This window comes from Crinia signifera, chromosome 5 (genome assembly GCF_055691185.1).
Source record: "Crinia signifera chromosome 5, ASM5569118v1, whole genome shotgun sequence".
NCBI classification, from domain to species: Eukaryota; Metazoa; Chordata; class Amphibia; order Anura; family Myobatrachidae; genus Crinia; species Crinia signifera.
Genome location: NC_139221.1, coordinates 44,666,161 through 44,687,171, shown reverse-complemented (window position 1 = coordinate 44,687,171; position 21,011 = coordinate 44,666,161). Strand labels below are relative to the sequence as shown.

The following is a 21,011-nucleotide window of genomic DNA, read 5'->3' as shown; positions in this document are numbered from 1 at the left end:
CTCAAATTCAATGTACACAAACACTCACATTGACGGCCAAACTGATGCATAGAAACTGCAACTATCATAGTGTGACTGAAGTGCATTTACCAACGCACCAGACAGTAATTTGGTGTGTATAAGCGCTCAGTCAGCATCTCAGCCCTTGCACATTGTGATTAGGGATGCCAATTCCGGTGCATATTTTCAATCCCATTTCCCATTCGGGATTGAAAAATGCCTAACCCCGGGAATGGGTTCGTCAATAAATTACGCACAATAATCCCCCTCTGTCCCTCAAACCAAGTGTAACTTATCCGGCAATCATGGTGGGAGATGGTGGTCAGTAGCCCGGCGGCTGTGATTGGGAACCTTGTGGTGGGGTTGAGAAGCGGCCAGCGGTGCAGGAGCCGGGCAGCTGTGATTGGGAGATGAGGTGGGCAGTGGAGCCCGGTGGTGGTGGCGTGCCTGGTGGCGACTAGGAGGTTGAGTGCCAGACAGTTGTCTGGCGGGTGGGTGTGGAGAAGCAGACAGGCTGCGCAACGTGACCTCTGACCTGACATCAGGTCATGCTGTGCGCAGAGCAGAGTACTGGAGTTTGGGAGCAGCCGGGCAGCGTCTGAGCTGGTCTCTCAGTGCTGCCCAGCATTGATTTGCGAATGCACAGGCCAATCCTGGTGTATTTAGGGCCAAATCCTGGGAATGGCCACCCTAATTCTGATGCATGTCTGTACAATAGGGAAGGGCTTTGTAGCAGCATTATCATATGTGACTGCTGCAAAAGAGCCACAGATGCATCTGCATTCACCTTTGAATCAAGCCCTTTTCCCGTACACACTAAACTACTAGGGCCGCCGCCGATATAGCGAACTATATTAACGGTGCCGCTGAGTGTTTACACTGACCGATATTAATAAACAACTTAATGCAATGACGTCACAGGGACCCGTTGAATATGCAGGTTGTTGGGTATATAGCCAAAGTCAAGTTTGCTCAATAAGCTGTGAACATAGCAGTGTACTGAGCGCCTGTGACGCCGCCCGTCCAAACGCCCCTAGCCCACCGATTCCTCTTGGTAACCAGTAGCGCACGCAGGGGGGGTTTCTGAGTACCCAGAAACCCCCCCCCCCCCAGGAGTCAAAGCTGAGGGTCCCCTCTTTCCATAGGTACAAGAATTTTAAAAATCGGCCCTTGGAAACCGGAGATATCTGACTTCAAAGCAGTGGTCCCCATCCAAGCCTGTTAATTGCTCTTCCCAGTCAGATGTTTCAGGTTCTGTCTGACTTAGAGTTTTTCTGAGGTTATATTACAAAAGCTGGGACTCTCCCCCTTTGATGGACACTAGCAGCTTGTCTCTACTCTTCCCAGAACCAGAGATATCAGCCTTCCAGCAGCTGGTTACTTCTCCAGCTCCACACACCTGGTATGTAGTTTTATATTCTCGTTGGCAGATTGCTCTGGCTCCTGAACTCTGATCCCCTAGTCCCCAATACCATTTGGTAGGTGGGATTCTCTAGTTTTTAATTCCATTAAAATCGAAGACAGCGGTTCTCAAACTGTGGGTCCTGACCCCAAAGTGGGTCGTGACCATCTCAGCATGGGGTCACCACTCCATTTTGCTGACCGTCACACTGATGAATTTCTCAGTCATTGATCCAATCAGTATGAAAAATCACATTGAATTGGCTGTTATTTCAGACTCCTCCCATCATTTTGTGCCACCACAATGCTGCCATGCATGTGCCATCTGCTGACCACAGGTATGTGATAACCTTCTGGTAACTTGCTGGGGTCCTTTAATAATTATTATTGTCTGATGGGGTCCCAGAGCAAATAGTTTGAGAAACCCTGATCTTAGAAATCTATTTCCTGGTAACTGGAGATATCTGCAGTCAAGCAAGCTGTCCTCCCACCAGAAAATTATGAATAATGAGCCCACTCCACTATACACCCCTCCTCTGCATATTAAACATCCTCTACCACCCTGGAAGTTATGTATCAGGGCCCCTTCATTCAGCCCAATGCCCCCTTCTCCCACCATCTGTGCAGTAAAGGGGTAATTAGTGGAAATTACTGATCCAGGCCCTACATGCTGAGCGGTTGATATAATACCTCCTACCACCCGCGGGACATCAAAGCTTCCCCCACCCCTACCGCTGGAGGATCGATAGGGGCCCCAATACATTGCTATGCCCAGGGGTCATACACTGCTGTTGACGCGCCTGTATGTATATATATATATATATATATATATATATGTATGTATGTATGTATATATATATATATATTTTTTTTTTTATTATTATTATTATTATTATTATTTATATACATTTGGTCTATCTATAATACTTTAACTGACCAGGCATATACTGGGTCACCTAAGTGTCCATCTCCATGCTTTGCTCCGCCCCTCTGGAAACCCCCTTCTGAAAATCCTGCGTTTGCCCCTGGTAACATGCGAGGGGATGTGTAACAAAAACACATCCCCTCACATGCCTCCGCTGCAGGAGAAATCATTCGATGTAGATATCAGTTTAATGTACAAACCCCACCCTAATCTAACTCTCTCTGCACATGTTACATCAGCCCCACCTGCAGTGCAGCATGGTTTTGTCCATTAGAGAGTGATTGTGCCTTCCCGAGTGAATCAGAATAACCCCCTTAGTGTGAATCCAGATTTTTCCATAGCCTTTATATGGATCCGGATTTTTCCATAGCCTTTATATGGATCCGGCTTTTTCCATAGACTTAGTATTGATCCGGCTTTTACCCACAACCATGGCTTTGTCTGTGCTATATTCAGTTCTCTATAAGACTCAGCTGCTGCAGTCAGATGTGGGTTTGCTTCTGGAGCTGGTAGAATGGACACAAGAAATGAAAGCTGCATGTTCTCTGCAGACCTGAGCTCTGTACTGGAGCCCACATCATGCAGCCTTGTAGGGGACACCCTGGTCTCTGACTCCTCCACACTGGTAGTAATAAGTGTATTTTCCTGGGGAACCTACATTTGTAGCTGGGACTGCTTATTAGGAAACAATTAAGATCTAATCGTGTGACTCTTTATTTCCTACCTGATGGCCTAGAAATAAAACTTAATGAGCTGCAGAATTAAAATATCATTATTATTATTCAGGCAAAGGTTCTTTTATTAATTTGTGATCTTTAGTTTAAAGTGACATGCAGTGGTGCGAGGGGCTACCTGTGGTATGGGGCAGAACATGTACTGGTTTGGAAACTTGGGACACGTTGCCTTCAGGTTTCAATAGCTTGCCTATAAAGCCATAGGACAACTAGACATCATTGTCTAATCCTGCTCTCCAAAAATAGAAATGAATTGCAGATTATCTTTAGACTTTTACCTAATATTAAAGAGAAATGTTTAATAAACTAATGTTTTCTGTCTGTTTTGGTTATTGAGCAGCGGAACTAGTTTCTAGACATACATAGAACCTTTTTTATTTATTTAAATCCCCTGTCTTGTTGTTTTCAGACCCCTGGACTTCTGATTATAGTGTTTGTGTGTGGTGTTGGTGGTGGGTCTTTTTTTCTGTAGAATGATCAAACAACGCATCCATTGAAAGTATTTTTGAGAGTTCGACCTTTTTCAAAGGCAGAGCTGGCAAATAACGAGTCCCAGGTTAGTGTGCAAAATGTTTTATTCTTCTATAATTTTTTTTTTTTTTTTCAATTCAAATCCCCTTTGTGTTTTTTTTTTTTGTTTTTTTTACAAAGTGTTGAGCTATTGTGCTGTACCTTTTGAGATACTCCTGATAAAGGCAAGTTAAATTATAATGACATACACTAGAGCAGGCAAGGCCAAACTATGGCCCTCCAGCTGTTGTGAAACTACACATCCCAGCATACCTTGCCACAGTTTTGCTATTCGGGAATGCTAAAGCTATGGCAAGGCATGCTGGGATGTGTGTCTGGAGGGCCATAGTTTGGACCTGCCTGCACTAGAGGGTGAGGAGAGCCCTGCTCAGATGAGCTTCCGATTGCAGTGGTGTGAGAACACCTATTGCAGAAGGTAACCAATTAATTATTATTTAGCATAAGCAGGATTATCCTCTTTCAAAAAAAAAAAAGTCAGCCATAGGTGACTGACATTTCTGTGCAGCTACTGGTGGCTGGCTATGTATGTGTGGTTGGGGGGGGGGGGGGGGACACCGGTTTGGTTAGCAGTGCACATGACATTCATGGTAGTTTCTAGGGTTACCATCCTCATTCCTATAAATCTGGACACATATTAATTACACCAGTGGCGTAAGTTCGTTCCAGTTGCCTGGAGTCAAGACCTATATTGGTACACACACCTATGTAACCTTATATAAAATATATATTTCTGTATAGATAGAGAGCACATCTGTATTTCAGAACTCATCACAGAAACAATATTGTTGGTTTTAAATAACTGGGGGGTGCCCCCTTGGGAGCAGGAGCCCGGCGGCAGATGACTCCATTGCCTCCAAGAGTTCTGCCTCTGACTTACACAGGTTCTGTGGCTGATTAAAACCAGATGAAATTGAGTATTTGAAGTCAGCCAGCCACAGAACCTCTGCAATACTGTACATGTCCACAATTAAAGGGATGGGTTGGTAACCCTAGTAGTTTCCCTGTGGAATATGTGGGGCAAATGGGATTGTGATTAGCACAAGGTACTGTTCATGAATTGTACTTTCCATATGGCCAAATTAAATTACCCCCTATGGGTGTCGCCCTTGCATGTTGCCGTCCACCGTTGACATGGTCTAACTACACGCGGTCGACCATATTTAGGCATCTACACTAGATGCCTTTGACCACTAGTGGTCGATCATGGTATTGTCGACCTAAACATGATCAATATGATATACCATAACCATATATAGAATTCATTTTTTTTTTTTCTCCCTAGGATTGTGTGACCATTGAAACCTCTGAGCTGGTCTCGCTGTGCGCTCCTAAAGACTCCTCTACAATGAAGAACTGTGAAAGAGGCATTGGGCAGTCTGTGCACAAGTTTACTTTCTCCAGGGTAGTACAGTGCTATCATTACTTATCTTAGGGGCAGATGTATTAAGCTTGGTGAAGTGATAGAGTCGCCGACCAATCAGCTCCTACCTGACATTTTCAAACCAAGCCTGTAACTTCACAGTTAGTAGCTGATTGGCCAGTGATAAAGACCAGACACTCTAGCACTTCACCAAGCTTAATACATCTGCCCCTGAGGGGTAGATGTATGAAGTAGTGATAAGGGAGGAGAAGTGATAAAGTGCCTGGTACTTTATCACCAGCCAATCAGCTCCTGACTTCTAAGTTACAGGCTGGGTTTAAAAAGAAGCTGATTGGCCAGTGATAAAGTACTAGGCACTTTATCACTTCTCCTCCCTTATCACTGCTTCATACATCTAGCTCTGAGGGGTAGATTTATTAAGCTTGGTGAAGTGATAAATTGTCTGGTTTTTATCACCGGACAATCAGCTCCTACCTGTGAAGTTACAGGCTTGGTTTGAAAAATGACAGGTAGGAGCTGATTGGCCGGTGATAAAAAACCAGACACTTTATCACTTCACAGAGCTTAATAAATCTGCCCCGTGGGCAGATTTATGAAGCCAGGTGAATTGATAATGTTGCTGGTTTTTTATCATCAGCCAATCAGCTCCTACCTGTCATTTTTCAAACCAAGCCTGTAACTTCACAGGTAGGAGCTGATTCATCACCGGCCAATCAGCTCCTTACTATCTTTTTTCAAACCCAGCCTGTAACTTGACAGGTAGGAGCTGATTGGTCAGTGATAAAGTACCAGCCACTTTATCACTTTACCAAGGTTAATAAATCTGCCCCTCAGTTCCTTGTTGGGTTTTCTCCGTTGTGCCAATGTGTATGTGCTCTTATCTTCTGCTCTGCAGATATTTGGACATGAGACCACACAGGCTGAGTTTTTTGACGGCACAATAAAGGATCTAGTGACTTCTTTCGCCAATGGACAGAATGGGCTTGTCTTTACATACGGGGTAACCAATGCTGGGAAAACTTTCACAATCCAAGGTATGTGGTCTGTTAGTGTATTTGGAATTTATCACACACTTGTAAGCCTACGTTTGTAAATCTCCTGACCACAGCCTGATTCATTCCCGTGGGATTCTGAGAAGGGGCCCCCCTATGCAGAGGCATTATTAGTATTTAACACCCAGAGTGGCGGCAGGAACTAAACAGACCACAGTTTCTTTGGCCCTTATTCTGGTTCACTCACAAAGGCAAATTCCTTCTCAAATGGACAAAACCATGTTCACTGCAGGTGGGACGGATGTAACTTGTGCAGAGAAACTTAGATTTGGGTGGGTTATTGTTTCTGTGCAGGAAAAATACTGATGGCTTTATTTCTACACTGCAATATAGATCTCACTTTGAAATAAAACCCCACCCAAATCTAACGGTCTCTGCACATGTTGCATCTGCCCCACCTGCAGTGCACATGGTTTTGTCCATTTGAGATTTGCCTCTGTGAGTGAAGGACCTTTATCTCTTCCGTTCTGGGGGTTCCAGAGATGGCTGCCCTCGGTGACCGTCTAGGCTGCAGTGTCTACTCCTACACTGCACTCCTACTAATTGTCCGGGCTTGCTGGAGGGGCCCAGCAGGGGCCCTGGTACCAACCCCCTTCCCCCTCCGTCCCTCCCGGCGGCAGCAGCACACATACATATATTATTGACAGCTTGAATGTTAGGAGCCCCCACAAAACTTGCTTTATATGTAATTCAAATATGATGTGAGATGACCGGAACTAGAGTGATTGCAAAACTCATTATGCTCTTTCTCTTGCATGTTAAAGCAAGATGTAGGCAAATTGTACATCTCTAAAATGTAAGCCATAGATTATTATTATTATTATTATAATTTTATTTATAAGGCGCCACAAGTGTTTCGCAGCGCCGTACAAAGGAACAATACAGGGAGACAAAACTTGGCATAACATTGAATAAATAACAAAAAATACAGTACAAATATTAAAGAGCACCACAGTTTCAATACACAATAGATGATAGTTTTCAATAGATGATCAAGGTTATGCCCAGGGGAGCCGAGAGAGGGGGGGAGCGGGTACTAATTACCCGGGCCCACACTTGCTGAAGGGGCCCCGCAGGGGCCCTGGTCTGACCCCTCCCTTCCCCCTCCATCCCTCCCGGGTAGCAACAGTAGCACACACTTCTACAGCATGTGATGTGCTGACAGCAGGCTCAGCATGAGTGTCTCACTGACAGCATGAGAGGTCATGCTGAGTCTGCAGTCAGCACAGCACATGCTGTAGGTGTGTGCTGCTTCTGAGATTACAGTTTTTAGAGTTTTCTTTCACCCTCCTCTAAACATTTTGGGGGCGTGGCCTAAGTGTGGGAGGTTCCCACAACACACACTTAGGCCACGCCCCAAAAATTTTACCGGGGCCCGGCATTCCTCTCGGCTGCCCTGGTTATGCCCCGTACACACTGGGCGAGTTCCGCTTTGTGCTGAGCGACACTGAATCTCTCAGCACTGCACCAGCAATGTGTGCTGAGTGATCTGTCACTGTCCGTGTTCTCAATAGAGAGAACGCAGGTGATGACTAGATATTTCAAGCGTGCTGGAAATACCTAGTCTGGTGATAGCTCGTGCCGGGCATTGCTATCGCTATGGGGACACACACACACACCGATTTGTGCTTAATTGCTAAGTGATCTAGTCAGATCGCTGTGTGTGTATACCCCATAAGACTATAAATTAATATTTTTTTGATCTCCATGAAGACTGTTCCTATCAAACTTTCTTTTCATGTTGCCTTGCTGATTAAAACCAGTATATTACCCCTACAGGAAGCCCAAAAGATGGAGGTATACTTCCACGGGCGCTGGATGTCATATTTGATCATATTAGATGTCGGCAGTACACCAAGATGAATCTGAAGCCTTATCTAGGCAATGATGTTATGAAGCTAGATTCTGCACAAGTAAAGCAGGAGGAAGCTATAAAAGCCGCACTGCTCTCCAATGTAAAGGAGGTCAGTATGTAGCAACGCACCTTATGTAGTAACTGTAACTCTGGGACAGTGGTAGTGAGGGTGGAGTCTTTCCCATCTTTCAGGGAATATGACACGGCACCAAGCGCACAGAGGCTTTCATTCATATGTGGCTGGAACAGCACCCAATCCTGCCCAAATAAGTCCTGCAGTGTAGAATGGGGGCAGTTTGTCATTTGACGGTCTGCTTCCATTTGGGGGGACAGTGGCCTCCTACATTTGTGTAAAGGTGTCTTTCCATTGTTTAGGGAGAAGGAAGAGGCCTCCATTATTAGGTGGAGATCTCCTGGGTGACTTACATAGAACCATGGGTGCTGCAAGACACCGATGGTATGTCAGCAGGTGGTAATACTTGTAATAGACACCTCCTTTGCATTACCATACACCAGGGGTGGCCAAACCTGTCCTCAAGATCTACCAACAGTTCATGTTTCTCAGTCAACCTATGGATCTATAGTAGGAATGAATGCAGCCTGTTTGAAAATGTGACAGTTAATGACTACAGCTGTGCTCCAAATAGGTGACCTGGGAAATGTGACAGATATTCCAGGCATACCACAATACAGTAGGTGCCTCCAACTGTGCACCACCTCTAGGGGCACCCCCTGTTGCTTCCACTACGTGCTCCTCTCCAGCAAGTCACTCCCCATCCCGGCTATTGTACGCCAGGGCTCCCCTGCCACTGCACCCACTGCCATTCACATGAGTTAAAATGCGCCAGCAGCAGGCAGGCTCACGGGAGTTTGGGTGCCCCAACATCCCCGAGCCTGCCTGGTCACTACCGTGAATGGCGGCAGGGGAACCTTGGAGATCCGGAGTGGGGAGTCGGGACTGGGCGGTGAGCTACAAGGGGGTGCTGGCCCTAAGTTCTGTGGTGGGTATTCCTGGGGCAGGACAAACCTGGTAGGTTTGTCCTGCTCAGAAAAACCCACCACTCAAGGGGTTAAACTTGCTAATTTTGGACAGGATGTTCTAACATCCTCCGCTCCTCTCCGCCGGCTGCCACATACACACTAATGGCATATGTATGCACTAACATATGCAATGTTAGTTTGGAGCATCCCAGCCAATGAACAGTGTACAGGAAGCCAATTCAGTGCAATCACAGGAAAGCTCAAACTTGCCCTCTTTGTTTTATTGTGCTAACAAGCATACCTTCTACTGTGTGTACCAGTTCTAATGCAGGATACACATCATGTACTACGCAAATAAAGCATTGTAGCATTGGATTATTCTCTTCTGTAACAGGATGGTACGAAGACTGTTAAGAGCTCGGTAAATCTACAGAATGTTTCTTGTGTCGGTCTTTCGACTGGTTCTCAAGGTAACCAAATTATACAGTATTATCGCATTGTGAATGAATCATTTTTTTTTTAAATAAATGGAATAACTTTATTTTTGTTTGTTGCTAGAAGGTGATGAACCAAACACTTACCAATTCTCTACCTGGGTATCTTTCTTTGAAATCTACAATGAGTATGTCTATGACCTTCTGGACCAGATCCCTTCATCGAAGAACCAAAAGAGACCTGTGTTGAAAATCTGTGATGATCAGTCAGGCACTTCCTATGTTAAAGGTGACACCACCCCCCCACCCCCCTTAATGTGTTTATGGAGTTATTGAGGTACAATCCCAGCATGCTGTGCTGCTAGCCATGGACTGGAAAAGCATCAGATGAATATGGGGAGATTCATCCAAGATTGGAGAGAGATAAAGCACTAGCAAGCCAATGGAGGTCAACTTCTGTCACTTTACACACATGCACACTACCTGTAAAATAACAGAAGCTGTTTGGGTGATACTTTATCTCTCTCCAAGCTTTAACAATGCTTTGCGTTATTAAATGGCTCTCTGCACTCGCCATGCTTTCCTCTATGCCCGCTGGGAGGCTATAAAATGAATGTGTGCTTTTAAATCATGAAAAACTTGTCAACCTACTGTTAAAGTTGACCTCCTGTATGTCAACCATTCTTAGGTGTCACTGTTGAACATTAGTGGTCAACCTAGACATTTTTGACCTATTAGCAGGATACCATATTGTTAGACCTGTATACAAAAACAATTAAAATTCCAAATGACTTTGTTAATATTAATTTAAAAAAAAGTTTTTCTAATATTGGTAAATGTTATCTGTGTAAGAGTATAGTCAAAGTTTCATCTCTTGCACCCATAATGAATGGTGACTTGACCATCTCTATTCAGGAGGTTCAAGTTCAGTACATGTGGTACACCTGCCTAGTTGATTATGGCAGCCCCCTCTAGCACTCCTTTTCCCTTCCTCCTTGCTGGCTGATGGCCTCTAATTGCTCCCGTAATGCATAGGCAAATGCAGGGGGGGGGGTTTCTGGTTGGCCGGAATTCCCTCTTGGCAAGTGCCTTAAATTATGGCACCAATAGCACTGGTATATAATATGATTAATAGAGGTGCCACCACATCATGCAGTGTAAGGGACAGAGCGGAGCTGCTGCACATTCCCAGTGTACCTGCTTCTTCTACCACATTTACTGTATGTGTGGATCTGAGCCCTCAAACATCGCAATGGACCAGAGAGCAGCTGGCAGGAGGAAGAGATAGGAGCCTTACCATGAAGTGGGAGATTGTGAGTTTAGAAAGTGCAGTATTGGTTCTATTATGTTTGTGTATTTATTATTATGCATACCACGATACAGTAGGTGCGTGCCTCCAACTGTGCACCACCTCTAGGGGCACTCCCTGTTGCTCACCTCCAGCAAGTCACTCCCCATCCCGGCTATTATCTTTCTCTCTCCGTCCCTCCCTTGCAATGCTGCCCTATGTACCAATATTGAGTAGCATCGCATTGGGTCCCTGGGTTACCACCATTCTGAGATGGCTGTATCCTATAGGCTTCCAGCGGGGCAGTGCGGTCAGTACATGTCATCACTAAACATGCCTGCGCAGACCGCAGGAATGGACTCCTTACAGTGCCCTGGTCCCTGCATCTGCAGGGGTGTACATCCCGGCAGTAGAATCACCTATTTCAATCCTGAGTGGTAGCTCCTGTCAGATCACATTGCATATGCGATCCTATGGTAAATGGGGCTCCCCAAGTCACTTGTCATTCTAGGGCCTATTTATCATGCAATATTTGCAGCACCTAGTCTACACTAATGCACAGTTTGCCCAAAATCTTAATTGGAAGCTGCTCTTTTCATCATAGTCACTCCATTACCTGATGCACTTAATGTTTTCTTATTTATTAAGTCAAAGAAATCCTTTTTACTAGACTTAAAGTGGGTGAATATTGGCAGCACTGAGGAAGCATGCAAGATCTTACTGACCGGCAACAAAAACCGAAGTCTAGCGTCCACCAGGATGAATCAGCAGTCCAGTCGTAGGTGAGATGTAACATACTGTGTGTGCTCTCTGCTTTCCTGTTCCTGTTGAAAAATGGGGGAAAAAAAGCTCCTTTTATAATAAACTCCCTCCATTGTCACCAGTCTTTATATATATTTTAGTTATTTCAGTGGCGATGCTTATGGGCTGTGAGCCCAAGTACAAAGTGTAATTCTCCTACATATAACTCCTCTCACTAAAACCGGGTACTAATAGCTATATCAGTCGTTCTACCGGTATGGGGCATAGGGTCCACAGAATTTAGGTTTATGCATGCCATAGATCGACGGGGTCTTGAGGTCAACACAAGCATTAGATCGACAATGGGAACGACGACAGCCGATCATGAGTTTTTAGTGTGACGACTTTAAGTCAGCATGGACACCATATCAGAGTAACTCGTTCCCTTGTGTGGCTTGCTGCACTTGCCAAGCTTCGGCCCGGTGCCTTGCTGCTAGGGAAGCCAATCCCGGGGCATTTTTTTCAATCCCGGGTATCAGGATTGAAAAATGCTCAATCCCGGGATCGGCTTCCCTGGGAGCTGGGCAGGTGGCGGGTAAGGTGGGCTGCTCCTCCGGGAGCTGGGCAGGCGGCGGGTAGGGTGGGCTGCTCCTCCGGGAGCTGGGCAGGCGGCGGGTAGGGTGGGCTGCTCCTCCGGGAGCTGGGCAGGCGGCGGGTAGGGTGGGCTGCTCCTCAGGGAGCTGGACAAGCGTGCAATGAGTGTGGTAGGCTGTGTGACCTCTGACATAATCACGCTGCGCAGAGATGCTCTGCCGGGCACGGGAGAAGCTGGGCAGCGTCTGAGCAGGGTCTCAGACGCTGCCTGGCATTAGACTGTGCATGCGCAGTCTAATCCCGGGATTGAAATCCCGGTGTTTTTAGGGCCAAATCCCGGGATCCCGCCGATCCCGGGATTGGCCACCCTACTCGCTGCGAACGGCACGTTATTCTATTCTCCCTCAAAGCTCTAGCGGATGGTAGGGTATGAAATACCGCCTGTTTGTTTATTTTTTATTTATTTTTTATCTCCTTTTAACCTAATGCTTGTGTTGACCTTCCGAACCGGTCGATCTTTCTCATGTGTTAACCTAATGTATGTCTACCTTAATTTATATCTACAAACGGACGTGCGTCGTGTTCTCCATACACACTGCTTGATCTGTCAGGACTGACATCCCAAATGGGTAGGCGCATTTATATCGGATCACCCATACACACAGCATGATTGTGGGTCCATGGCTTTTGACATCGGCACAAAAAAAAAATCTACTTTTTTTTTTTTTTTTGTATTTTTTTTTTTTTTTTACCCTGTCGACCTTTTAGGGGGACATGTATTGTCTGTCGATGTAGACACTGTCTATCTAATCCACACCCCTCCCCATCAGCCATTGGCAGTTTTTCTGGGAACCCTTAAGTGCTTCACTTGTTTAAAATGGGCTAAGCAGGATTTGGAGAGGAGTGCGGTAGTGCACCTCTGTGCCCCAGTGGTGTGCATGCATGCATGTTCTAGAACAGTGGTTCTCTAACTCGGTCCTCAGGGGAGGGGCTGAAGTGCAGTTTCAAATTCAAATAGGGCAGCCCCACCAACTGCCATTCCAAACTGACTCACTGGCAGTTGGAGTTGCTCCCCTAGCAAAATTTTAGACTGTGCTGCAGCCCTTTCTCTGGAGCCGCCACTGGTTTAAGCTATGTGTTTACTATCTTAAACTGTTGGAAACCTTCTGATTCCCTTGTTCAACTAAAGGGGGCATACGTATGTTGTGATGTGTGCTAAGCATTTTTGCTAGGCTATTTAGGGTAGGTGATTTTCCAGTGTCTAGATCACCCATCGAGAGCCCATACACATGCAGTGATGTGTGCTAAGTGATTTTACTTAAGCAATGAAAAAGAAAAGGGTAGTGGTTAAGTGATGTAGATTGCCATCGCTCATTCTGTACACACAGAGATTTGCAGTCACTTGCTAAGCGATGAGACCCTGATAGTGACATGTGGGGTCGCTCATCCTCATTGCTCAGGAGCATACACATGGAGCAATTTGTGCTTACTTTCTAAGCAATCTAGTCACTCAATTATAAAAATAGTTTGTAAACAAAATAAAAGTATACAATTTTTTTTTTCCCCCGCAGTCACAGTATATTTACAATCCGACTCCTAAAATTAGGTCCTGGTGATGACCCCAGCATCCTTGGAGTCTCAGAGTGAGTATATATACTACACATCTTCTAGGGGAACTAATTCTATTGCATTACACAAAGGAGGGTAGTCAATCCCGGGTCACGACTGTCGGTCTGTCCCGACAGCCGTGACCCTTTTTGTTTTGCTCGACCGCAAGTCAGCAGGCGGGATTCAGTGTCCCACCTGCCGATCAGCGAAAAGGGGGTGTGGCCACGTGAACGGCTGTGGATTGTCGGGCCCGTTCTGTCGATCTGCTTCTCCAGTGCTGTCGGGCAAGACAGCATTGAATAGGCTTCTGCTATTTTCCCGATCGGAAATAGTGGCAGGGATTGAATATCCCCCAAATTTGTGTTTTAGAACTTAACATAAGCTAGAACAACCAACTGCATTTAATACACTTCTTTTTTTTTTTTTTTATTTACTGAACTTGGATCGCGAAACGTACTGTAGTCTGTCTTTCTGGCTGATACACATTGCATTGTAACACCTATATCCTTTTGCCGTTGCACAGGATGTCGCTGTGTGATTTGGCTGGGTCTGAACGCTGTAACAAAACACAAACTGTTGGTGACAGATTGAAAGAGGCTGGAAATATAAATAATTCACTACTCATCCTTGGCAAATGTATTGCAGCTCTGAAGCAGACTCACATCCCAAAGTAAGTGTATCTTTTGAAGGCAACAGGCTGTAGCATGTTTCAGAGAGTGAATGGGCAAAGTGGTTCATATCTGCCATCAAAATGGAATTCATCATCGTGAAAAACTTATTAGCGCTAAGGCATAACAAATTATATGTAGTGCACACTAATATCATAAAATACCTATGGATCTGTGATCAGAATAAATACAACTATTAATAATGAAAACATAAAATAATTAATACAAATCAAATAATGCACCACACAGGTGGGGATACTTATCAGATAATGTATGAATGGAAATGAGCATAGATTTTAGGAGAGTACATGCAGTATTAAAAAAACCTCCCATGTGATCCTGGCATCCCGCAGTGTCATCCTGCTGGCCTAGTGGTAGTGCGGTTGGCTGTCATAGCACTCTCCTAAAAGTGCAGTGAGGGGGAAGTTGGTGTCTTCCTCCAACGAGCACTGAAAGGCCGTTATACACTTTCTTGAGTATGGATCACAGGGTTAGCATATGTGTGTGTGTGTGTGTGTGGTGTGTTTTTTTTTCTTTATGTGGTCACATAAAACAAATAATAATAATAAAAAAAAAAACTGAAAAACAAGTCAACCTTCGCGAGTCCATGTCGACACTTGAACATGTGGACACCCAATTAGTGTACCACGTACACTTGCATAGCTCTCAGCTTACTATGCTTTGGACCAGGCCTTTTCAAGTCAACATGGATGGTAAAGTATTAGTGTCCTTTTTGTCATGTCAACCTTTTTTCTTTTTGTGTCATCCTATTGACTGTCTGCCTTGACATTGTCAAACTATCATCCAGATTACCACTTATCTAGTGAATGGGGAAATTCTAACACAGGAGAGCATATGGATCCTAGCTCGTGGGGGGTATGTGGCTCTATCACCACTAGGCATGTGATTTGGTGATTGGGGGTGGGGGGTGTGGTGGTAATGCAACTTTGGCTGTGGATCCTTTGCTGTTGGGGGTTCTATTCACACGGAGAGGGGGGGGGGGGGGGCAGTCTTACAATGGAGGTCTATGAACACTGTGCAAGAGACACTCTAGACTAGGACAGGCCAACCTGTGGCTCTCCAGATGTTGTGAAACTACAAATCCCAGCATGCCTTGCCACCGTTTTAACACTCCCTTATAGCAAAACTGTGGCAAGGCATGATGGGACTTGTAGTTTGACAACATATGGAGAGCCTTAGGTTAACCAGGCCTGCTCTAGACCTACAGTTGGAGCCCCAGTCAACTTTGTTCCTTAGGTCGTGGCAAGCAATGGCTATCCTATTGTTCTCATCAGCAATACAATACATAGTACAATACAGTAGGGGATTAGCAGAGTAATCCTATTACTCAGTTAATCCCATAGGTGCTGATTCTGTGGGTGCTCAAGGGCCCAAGCACCCAAGGAAATTAATGAGCACCTACGGGCCCCAGTACCACTGCTGGGCTGCCATATTAACTTGCTAATTTGCAGCTGCAGCACCCACATTGCCGGACCTGCCACCTGGGAACCAGTATGCCGGGAAGAGTGTATTCTGTACGCGGAGTACCTGCACTGCGGGGGCATTTATGTATGTGGAACTCTGTTGCCGTAATTTGAATATTGGAGACAACTGTGCTCCATAATATAAATTGGTATTATTTTGTGGCCACACCCTTTCCTCATGAAGCCACTCTATATTTTTGGCTTGAGCACCCACCAGCAAAACCATAAATCGGCACCTATGGTTAATCCAATTAACAGGCTAAATGAGGAAGGCTCCATCTGTACAGCGGGTGTTTACTCCTTTTTTTTTATATAGAAAAATCCTTTTTAATTTAAATGTTTTCTGTCCTTCCAGAAAAGCCAGCTATGTCCCATTTAGGGAAAGTAAACTCACCCGCCTTTTCCAGCCCTTTTTTTGTGGCAAGGGCATAGCCTGCATGATTGTGAATATCAATCAGTGTGCTTCTACATATGATGAAACGCTGCATGTCATGAAGTTTTCCGCTGTTGCTAAAAAAGTAAGTATTCGGTTTTGGAGTGGGGTCTTCAGGCAGTTATCAGTTGTGTGCTAATATATTTTCCCTTGTTATATATTGAGTTTTGTGTTTTATCTATAATCTTTTCTGCTTTAGACTGTTCCATCTTACTACTTGTTGGCAATTCTGGGTTTTCTAAAATGTGTATTTAACTACCATGATAGCTGAGAGAAATTCCATAATTCTGCATAGATCTTCATTCTAGAAACCATTTTTGTTGGTATACAGTATTGTCAGTAAAAAAGGCAAGCAACCTTTGTATCTATATTCAGCACTGTTGCAGCAGCCCAATATATTTCCTGAACCAAAAAATGACACTGCAAGTAAACATATTTGACCTACTGCTGCTGTGGTAATGATGGTTCTAACACTGCGATTGACTAGCTTGGGTGGTGAAAGTTGTGTTTTTGTTTTTCCCTCAATTTAAGGTTGTTCAGACCATTCAGCCTAGAAACTTTGATTTCATGAACCCCAGAATAGTGGGAAAAGATGGTAAGGTTATAGAGCTTGATGCTAATGTGTCTCTTGAGGACCTTCTGTCGGAGGATGAAGATGAAGAACTGGACATGACTGTGCTGGATCCAGAGGTAAGGTTATGCATTTCCTGTTGTAACTTAACAACTTAGAAACGTGGAGACTACATAAACGATATTTCTTCAACTTGCTAAAGACTTTCCTGTCTAGAAAAAATACCTTCCCACACACAGTACAAGGCGGCGCAGGGTGCATAGGCGTTTTACCTTCTCTACCACTGTGTGCAGGGTTGTGTAGTGCTGCTGCTGCGCCTGTCAGACTATGAAATGCCACGGCGCTGGCAGCAGAGGATACTTGAGCACAGCAGCAGTATTGCCGGGAGGGCATCACGCCCCCCCCCCCCCCCTCATCTCAGCATCCAGGTCATGACCGCATGTGCCAAGCTATGATTGGAGGAGCCTATCGCATGCTCCTCTGATTCCTGGACCACCGAGGATCTCACAGCAGGGCCCCCTCTCATGAGTAGAACAACCATGCCCCCTGCCTCCTCTATCTTTGTTGCAACTCTTGCTCAATCTGTCCATGCCCTTCGCCACATCTGTCCCTCTCCCTCTGCCTTGCATATTCCCATATCTCTCCTCAACATCTCCCCACACATTTGGTAATTGGATCACCCTCGGGCGCAGCTGCTGGTGAGTTTCAAACACTTATTGAGGAGTCACCACTCCCCCAAAAACATAGATACACACAATTTTATAAGTGGAAACCCTCTAGCGCTTAGACATGAACAAAAGTACTTCCCTTTATTGGTTTTTAGATGCTCCTGTGTAGACAAGTATGTAGGATAGATCGTCCTTGTGGTGAATTTTCGTAGATGTTTTTTTAGTCCATGTAACAAACAAAAAGTAATAAGGACGTCAGTTTCATCCACACCACAATAAATGGTTCTACACCCGTGCAAAATAGATGGAGACTGTGCAAATTAATCTTCCTCTATCCAACACAAGGAGCAGACAGATGTAATCTGTAAGGATAATTTTTGCGTACCCAGACTCACATAAAAATGTGGCTGGTTCCACACATCAAGGTATCTTTTAATCTTTAATGCGTACCCAACTCACAGTTAAGGAGTATGGTATCCTCACATAAAGGTATCTTTTGACCAAACGAATAAATGCCAAGGGGATGCGTACCCCAACTCACTGGTAAAGATGCTGTACAAATCACATCAAGGTATCTTTCAGGCCACTCAGCTGGTATATCAAAAGTGCTTTTAATGACTTCCACATCCAGAAGTACACAATATGTAATAAAATCAAACAAAGTAATCACTGTGACTGCCGTGAACAATAGAACAATGGTGCAAACTAGGAGTCTACAACCTGGGTGGTCTTCCGGATGATCAGGCCAGGGAGTAGGTCAGTCAGAGTTCCAGGTTCTAGCAGTCATCTGGGGATCACCTTCCTCTAGGTACACACGACGCGTTTCGATCCTGCTCTGGGATCTTTTTCAAGTGTATAGAGGATAAAATTGAATGGGTTTATATACCCATATACAGGAAGTGACAGGACTTCCTGTTTCCTGTGCTGCACAAAATTCTACAAACATTTAAATTCATAAAAACATCCAGTACATAGTGTTACCTAATGTACATTATATCTGATAAGCCCATAGTCACATATCCCAAAAATATGTAAAGAAATCAGGGTTCCCAACGTATTTAAAAGGACGCTGGACACCGCGATACCGGAAGTGTGGTGCGTTCCACTGCACCCACTTCCGCGTGTCACGCTGCCGGAGGTTGTATGCCGCGCTCTTAGAGCCGGCGGGATGGAGGCTGTGCGCTATAGATATGCGCGGCGCCTCTAGATGATGTGTGCGTGTCAGCACAGTTATAGGTAAATCCTATATTCAGCCGGAGACCCGGAAGTGCGCGCGATGTTCGTGCGCGACGCTTCCTGATGAGGTATGCGTTCCAGCAAATAAAGGAAGTGTGCGTTCCAGCACACTCTACGGTAGACTCTATATATAGAGAGCCAGCAAATGGGGAGCGCGCGCGATATTAAAGCGCAGCGCTTCCTGATGCAATAAGCGTTCCAGCATATCTAGATTTGCGTTCCAGCTAGTTAAAAAACGAGCTGCCATATAACAAAATAAAACATGCAGCTTAAAAATGTTAAAAGGTTAAAAAAATCTATTGGGAGAGATGACTAGGGGCTGTACAAAAATACAAAAGTACAAAAATACAAAATCAACATACACATATACATAATAAAAAAGCATGTATAGTATAAAGCGTCCGTGTATTTCATTATTTCTTCCTGATGGCCTGGATGAAATGCTACAGAAAAAGAGAAAGAGGCATGCCTAAGGATACATAATAAAAAAAAGTTCATAATAAAATAATTTCTCATAAAAACCATTTTAGTTCAAAATCACTATTGTGGCCACCCGGAAATAGTGTATTGAATTTGAAGATATATTCCATTTCGGCTTTTGCCAGTTTACTTGCCACATCTTTATCTCTTAAATCTGCACTCACGGTTTTTAACCCAAAAAAACCTGATATATAAGCAGGTGAACACTTGTGTGCAGTTTTAAAATGGGCGGATAATGCATGTGTTTCGACTCCTTTTTTTATATTGCGCACATGCTCGGCAATACGGACTTTTAAAGCCCTTGACGTACGGCCGATATAAAACTTGTTGCATGTACATCTAATAGCATATACTACATTTTGGCTATTACAAGTGATGAAATCACAAATTTTTACCTCTTTCCCATTTATAAAAATTTCCGTGATTTTGTTTTTTCCTTCCCCATTTATATGTCTACATGGTAAGCACAAACCGCATCTATAAAAGCCCATTGATCTAATCCTCCCAGGTCGAACTGGAGGTTTTAATTGGCTGGATGTCAGTTTATTTTTCAAATTAGGTGCCTTTCTGTAGATGCAAGTTGGTTTATCTGGGATCAGATTTTTCAGTATAGGGTCCTTATGCAGTATTGGCCAGTGTTTCTTAATGGATTTTTCGATTTCCCTATGTCTAGGGTTATATCCTGTTATAAAGGCAAACTCAAATTTGTTATCCTTTGTTTTCTGAGCCTTGGATTTGACTGTCATTAGAGTATTCCGGTCTATGTCTTTCACATTTTGGATTGTAGTTTCCAATAGACTCGGTTCATATCCACAGGCCAGAAATCTTTCCTGCATTTCTTTTGTTTGTGTATCTAGTACCTCTGGTTCTACACAGTTTCTCTTAAGCCTCTTGAACTGGCCACTTGGTATGGATTTTAACCAGTTGTTATGATGACAGCTGGTGGCCTGTATATAAGAACCTGAGTCTGTCGGTTTCATAAAGTTCTTAGTGTAGATGCAGTTTTGTTTAATGTAAACCGTGATGTCGAGGAAATTAATATTTTCCTGACTTTTTTCGAAACATAATTTAATGTTTTTGTCATTGTTGTTTAATGATGAACAAAAAAGGTCTAAATCAGCATCACTCCCACGCCAAATGAAGAAGATATCGTCTATGTATCTGACGTAGGACACAAGGCTCGCTCCCCAGCTCGTATTTGCCCAGATGGTATTGGCCTCCCAGTCCCCCATAAAGAGGTTGGCATAGCTGGGGGCGAACCTTGTGCCCATCGCCGTTCCTGTATTTTGAACATAGAACTCATCTTTAAACAAAAAGAAATTATTTTTTAGGATAAAGGAAATGCCTTCTATGATGAATTCTTGTAATGTAGAGTTAAGATTGGACTCTGATAAAGCTTTAGTAGCTGCCTCAATACCATGACTGTGATCTATAATAGTATACAAAGATGACACGTCGGCAGTCACCAACGTGTCACCTTCTTGCCACTGTATCCCATCAAGTGTCCTAAGAAAATCACCTGTATCCTTCAGATGTGACCGATTCTTGACCACCAAAGGCTGCAAATGGTGGTCAATAAATTGTGAGAGATTGGCCGTCAGGGAGCCTACCCCCGATATAATGGGTCTCCCCGGCGGCTTTTCCAGGCTTTTATGTACCTTAGGAAGCACATATATTACTGGAGTGATGGGATTTTCTGGAATGAGAAATTTACTCTGTGTCTCAGTGATGGTTTGATTACTACAGAATCTTTCTATTAGATTTTTTAGTTTTATGACTGTAGTTTCAGTGGGATCTTTTTTCAGCTTGCTATAGACATTAGCATCTCTTAATTGTCTATACACTTCTCCTTCGTAGTCCTCCAAATTCATGAGTACTACCCCCCCCCCTTTATCTGCTGGCTTCACAATGAGGCCGTTATCTTCCTTTAAGTTTTTAAGGGCCTT

At 44.3% G+C, this 21,011-nt stretch overlaps 1 protein-coding gene across 2 annotated transcripts in view; it reads left to right on the top strand.

Moving 5' to 3' along the window:
* Positions 1-2,404: 2,404 nt before the first annotated feature.
* The window catches only part of LOC146080167 (kinesin-like protein KIF20A), a 32,702-nt gene continuing 14,095 nt past the window's right edge, over positions 2,405-21,011 (top strand). The window contains exons 1-12 of one of the 2 annotated variants that reach the window (XM_083187113.1): positions 2,405-2,951; positions 3,533-3,616; positions 4,874-4,993; positions 5,868-6,006; positions 7,804-7,988; positions 9,255-9,330; positions 9,422-9,583; positions 11,253-11,364; positions 13,489-13,560; positions 14,049-14,195; positions 16,033-16,195; positions 16,642-16,800. In XM_083187113.1, the coding sequence (XP_083043239.1) occupies positions 2,841-2,951; positions 3,533-3,616; positions 4,874-4,993; positions 5,868-6,006; positions 7,804-7,988; positions 9,255-9,330; positions 9,422-9,583; positions 11,253-11,364; positions 13,489-13,560; positions 14,049-14,195; positions 16,033-16,195; positions 16,642-16,800 (1,530 nt within the window). In that variant the 5' untranslated portion in view covers positions 2,405-2,840. Of the gene's footprint in view, positions 2,952-3,532; positions 3,617-4,873; positions 4,994-5,867; positions 6,007-7,803; positions 7,989-9,254; positions 9,331-9,418; positions 9,584-11,252; positions 11,365-13,488; positions 13,561-14,048; positions 14,196-16,032; positions 16,196-16,641; positions 16,801-21,011 lie in introns of both variants that reach the window. The other variant, XM_083187112.1, reaches the window with a different exon arrangement.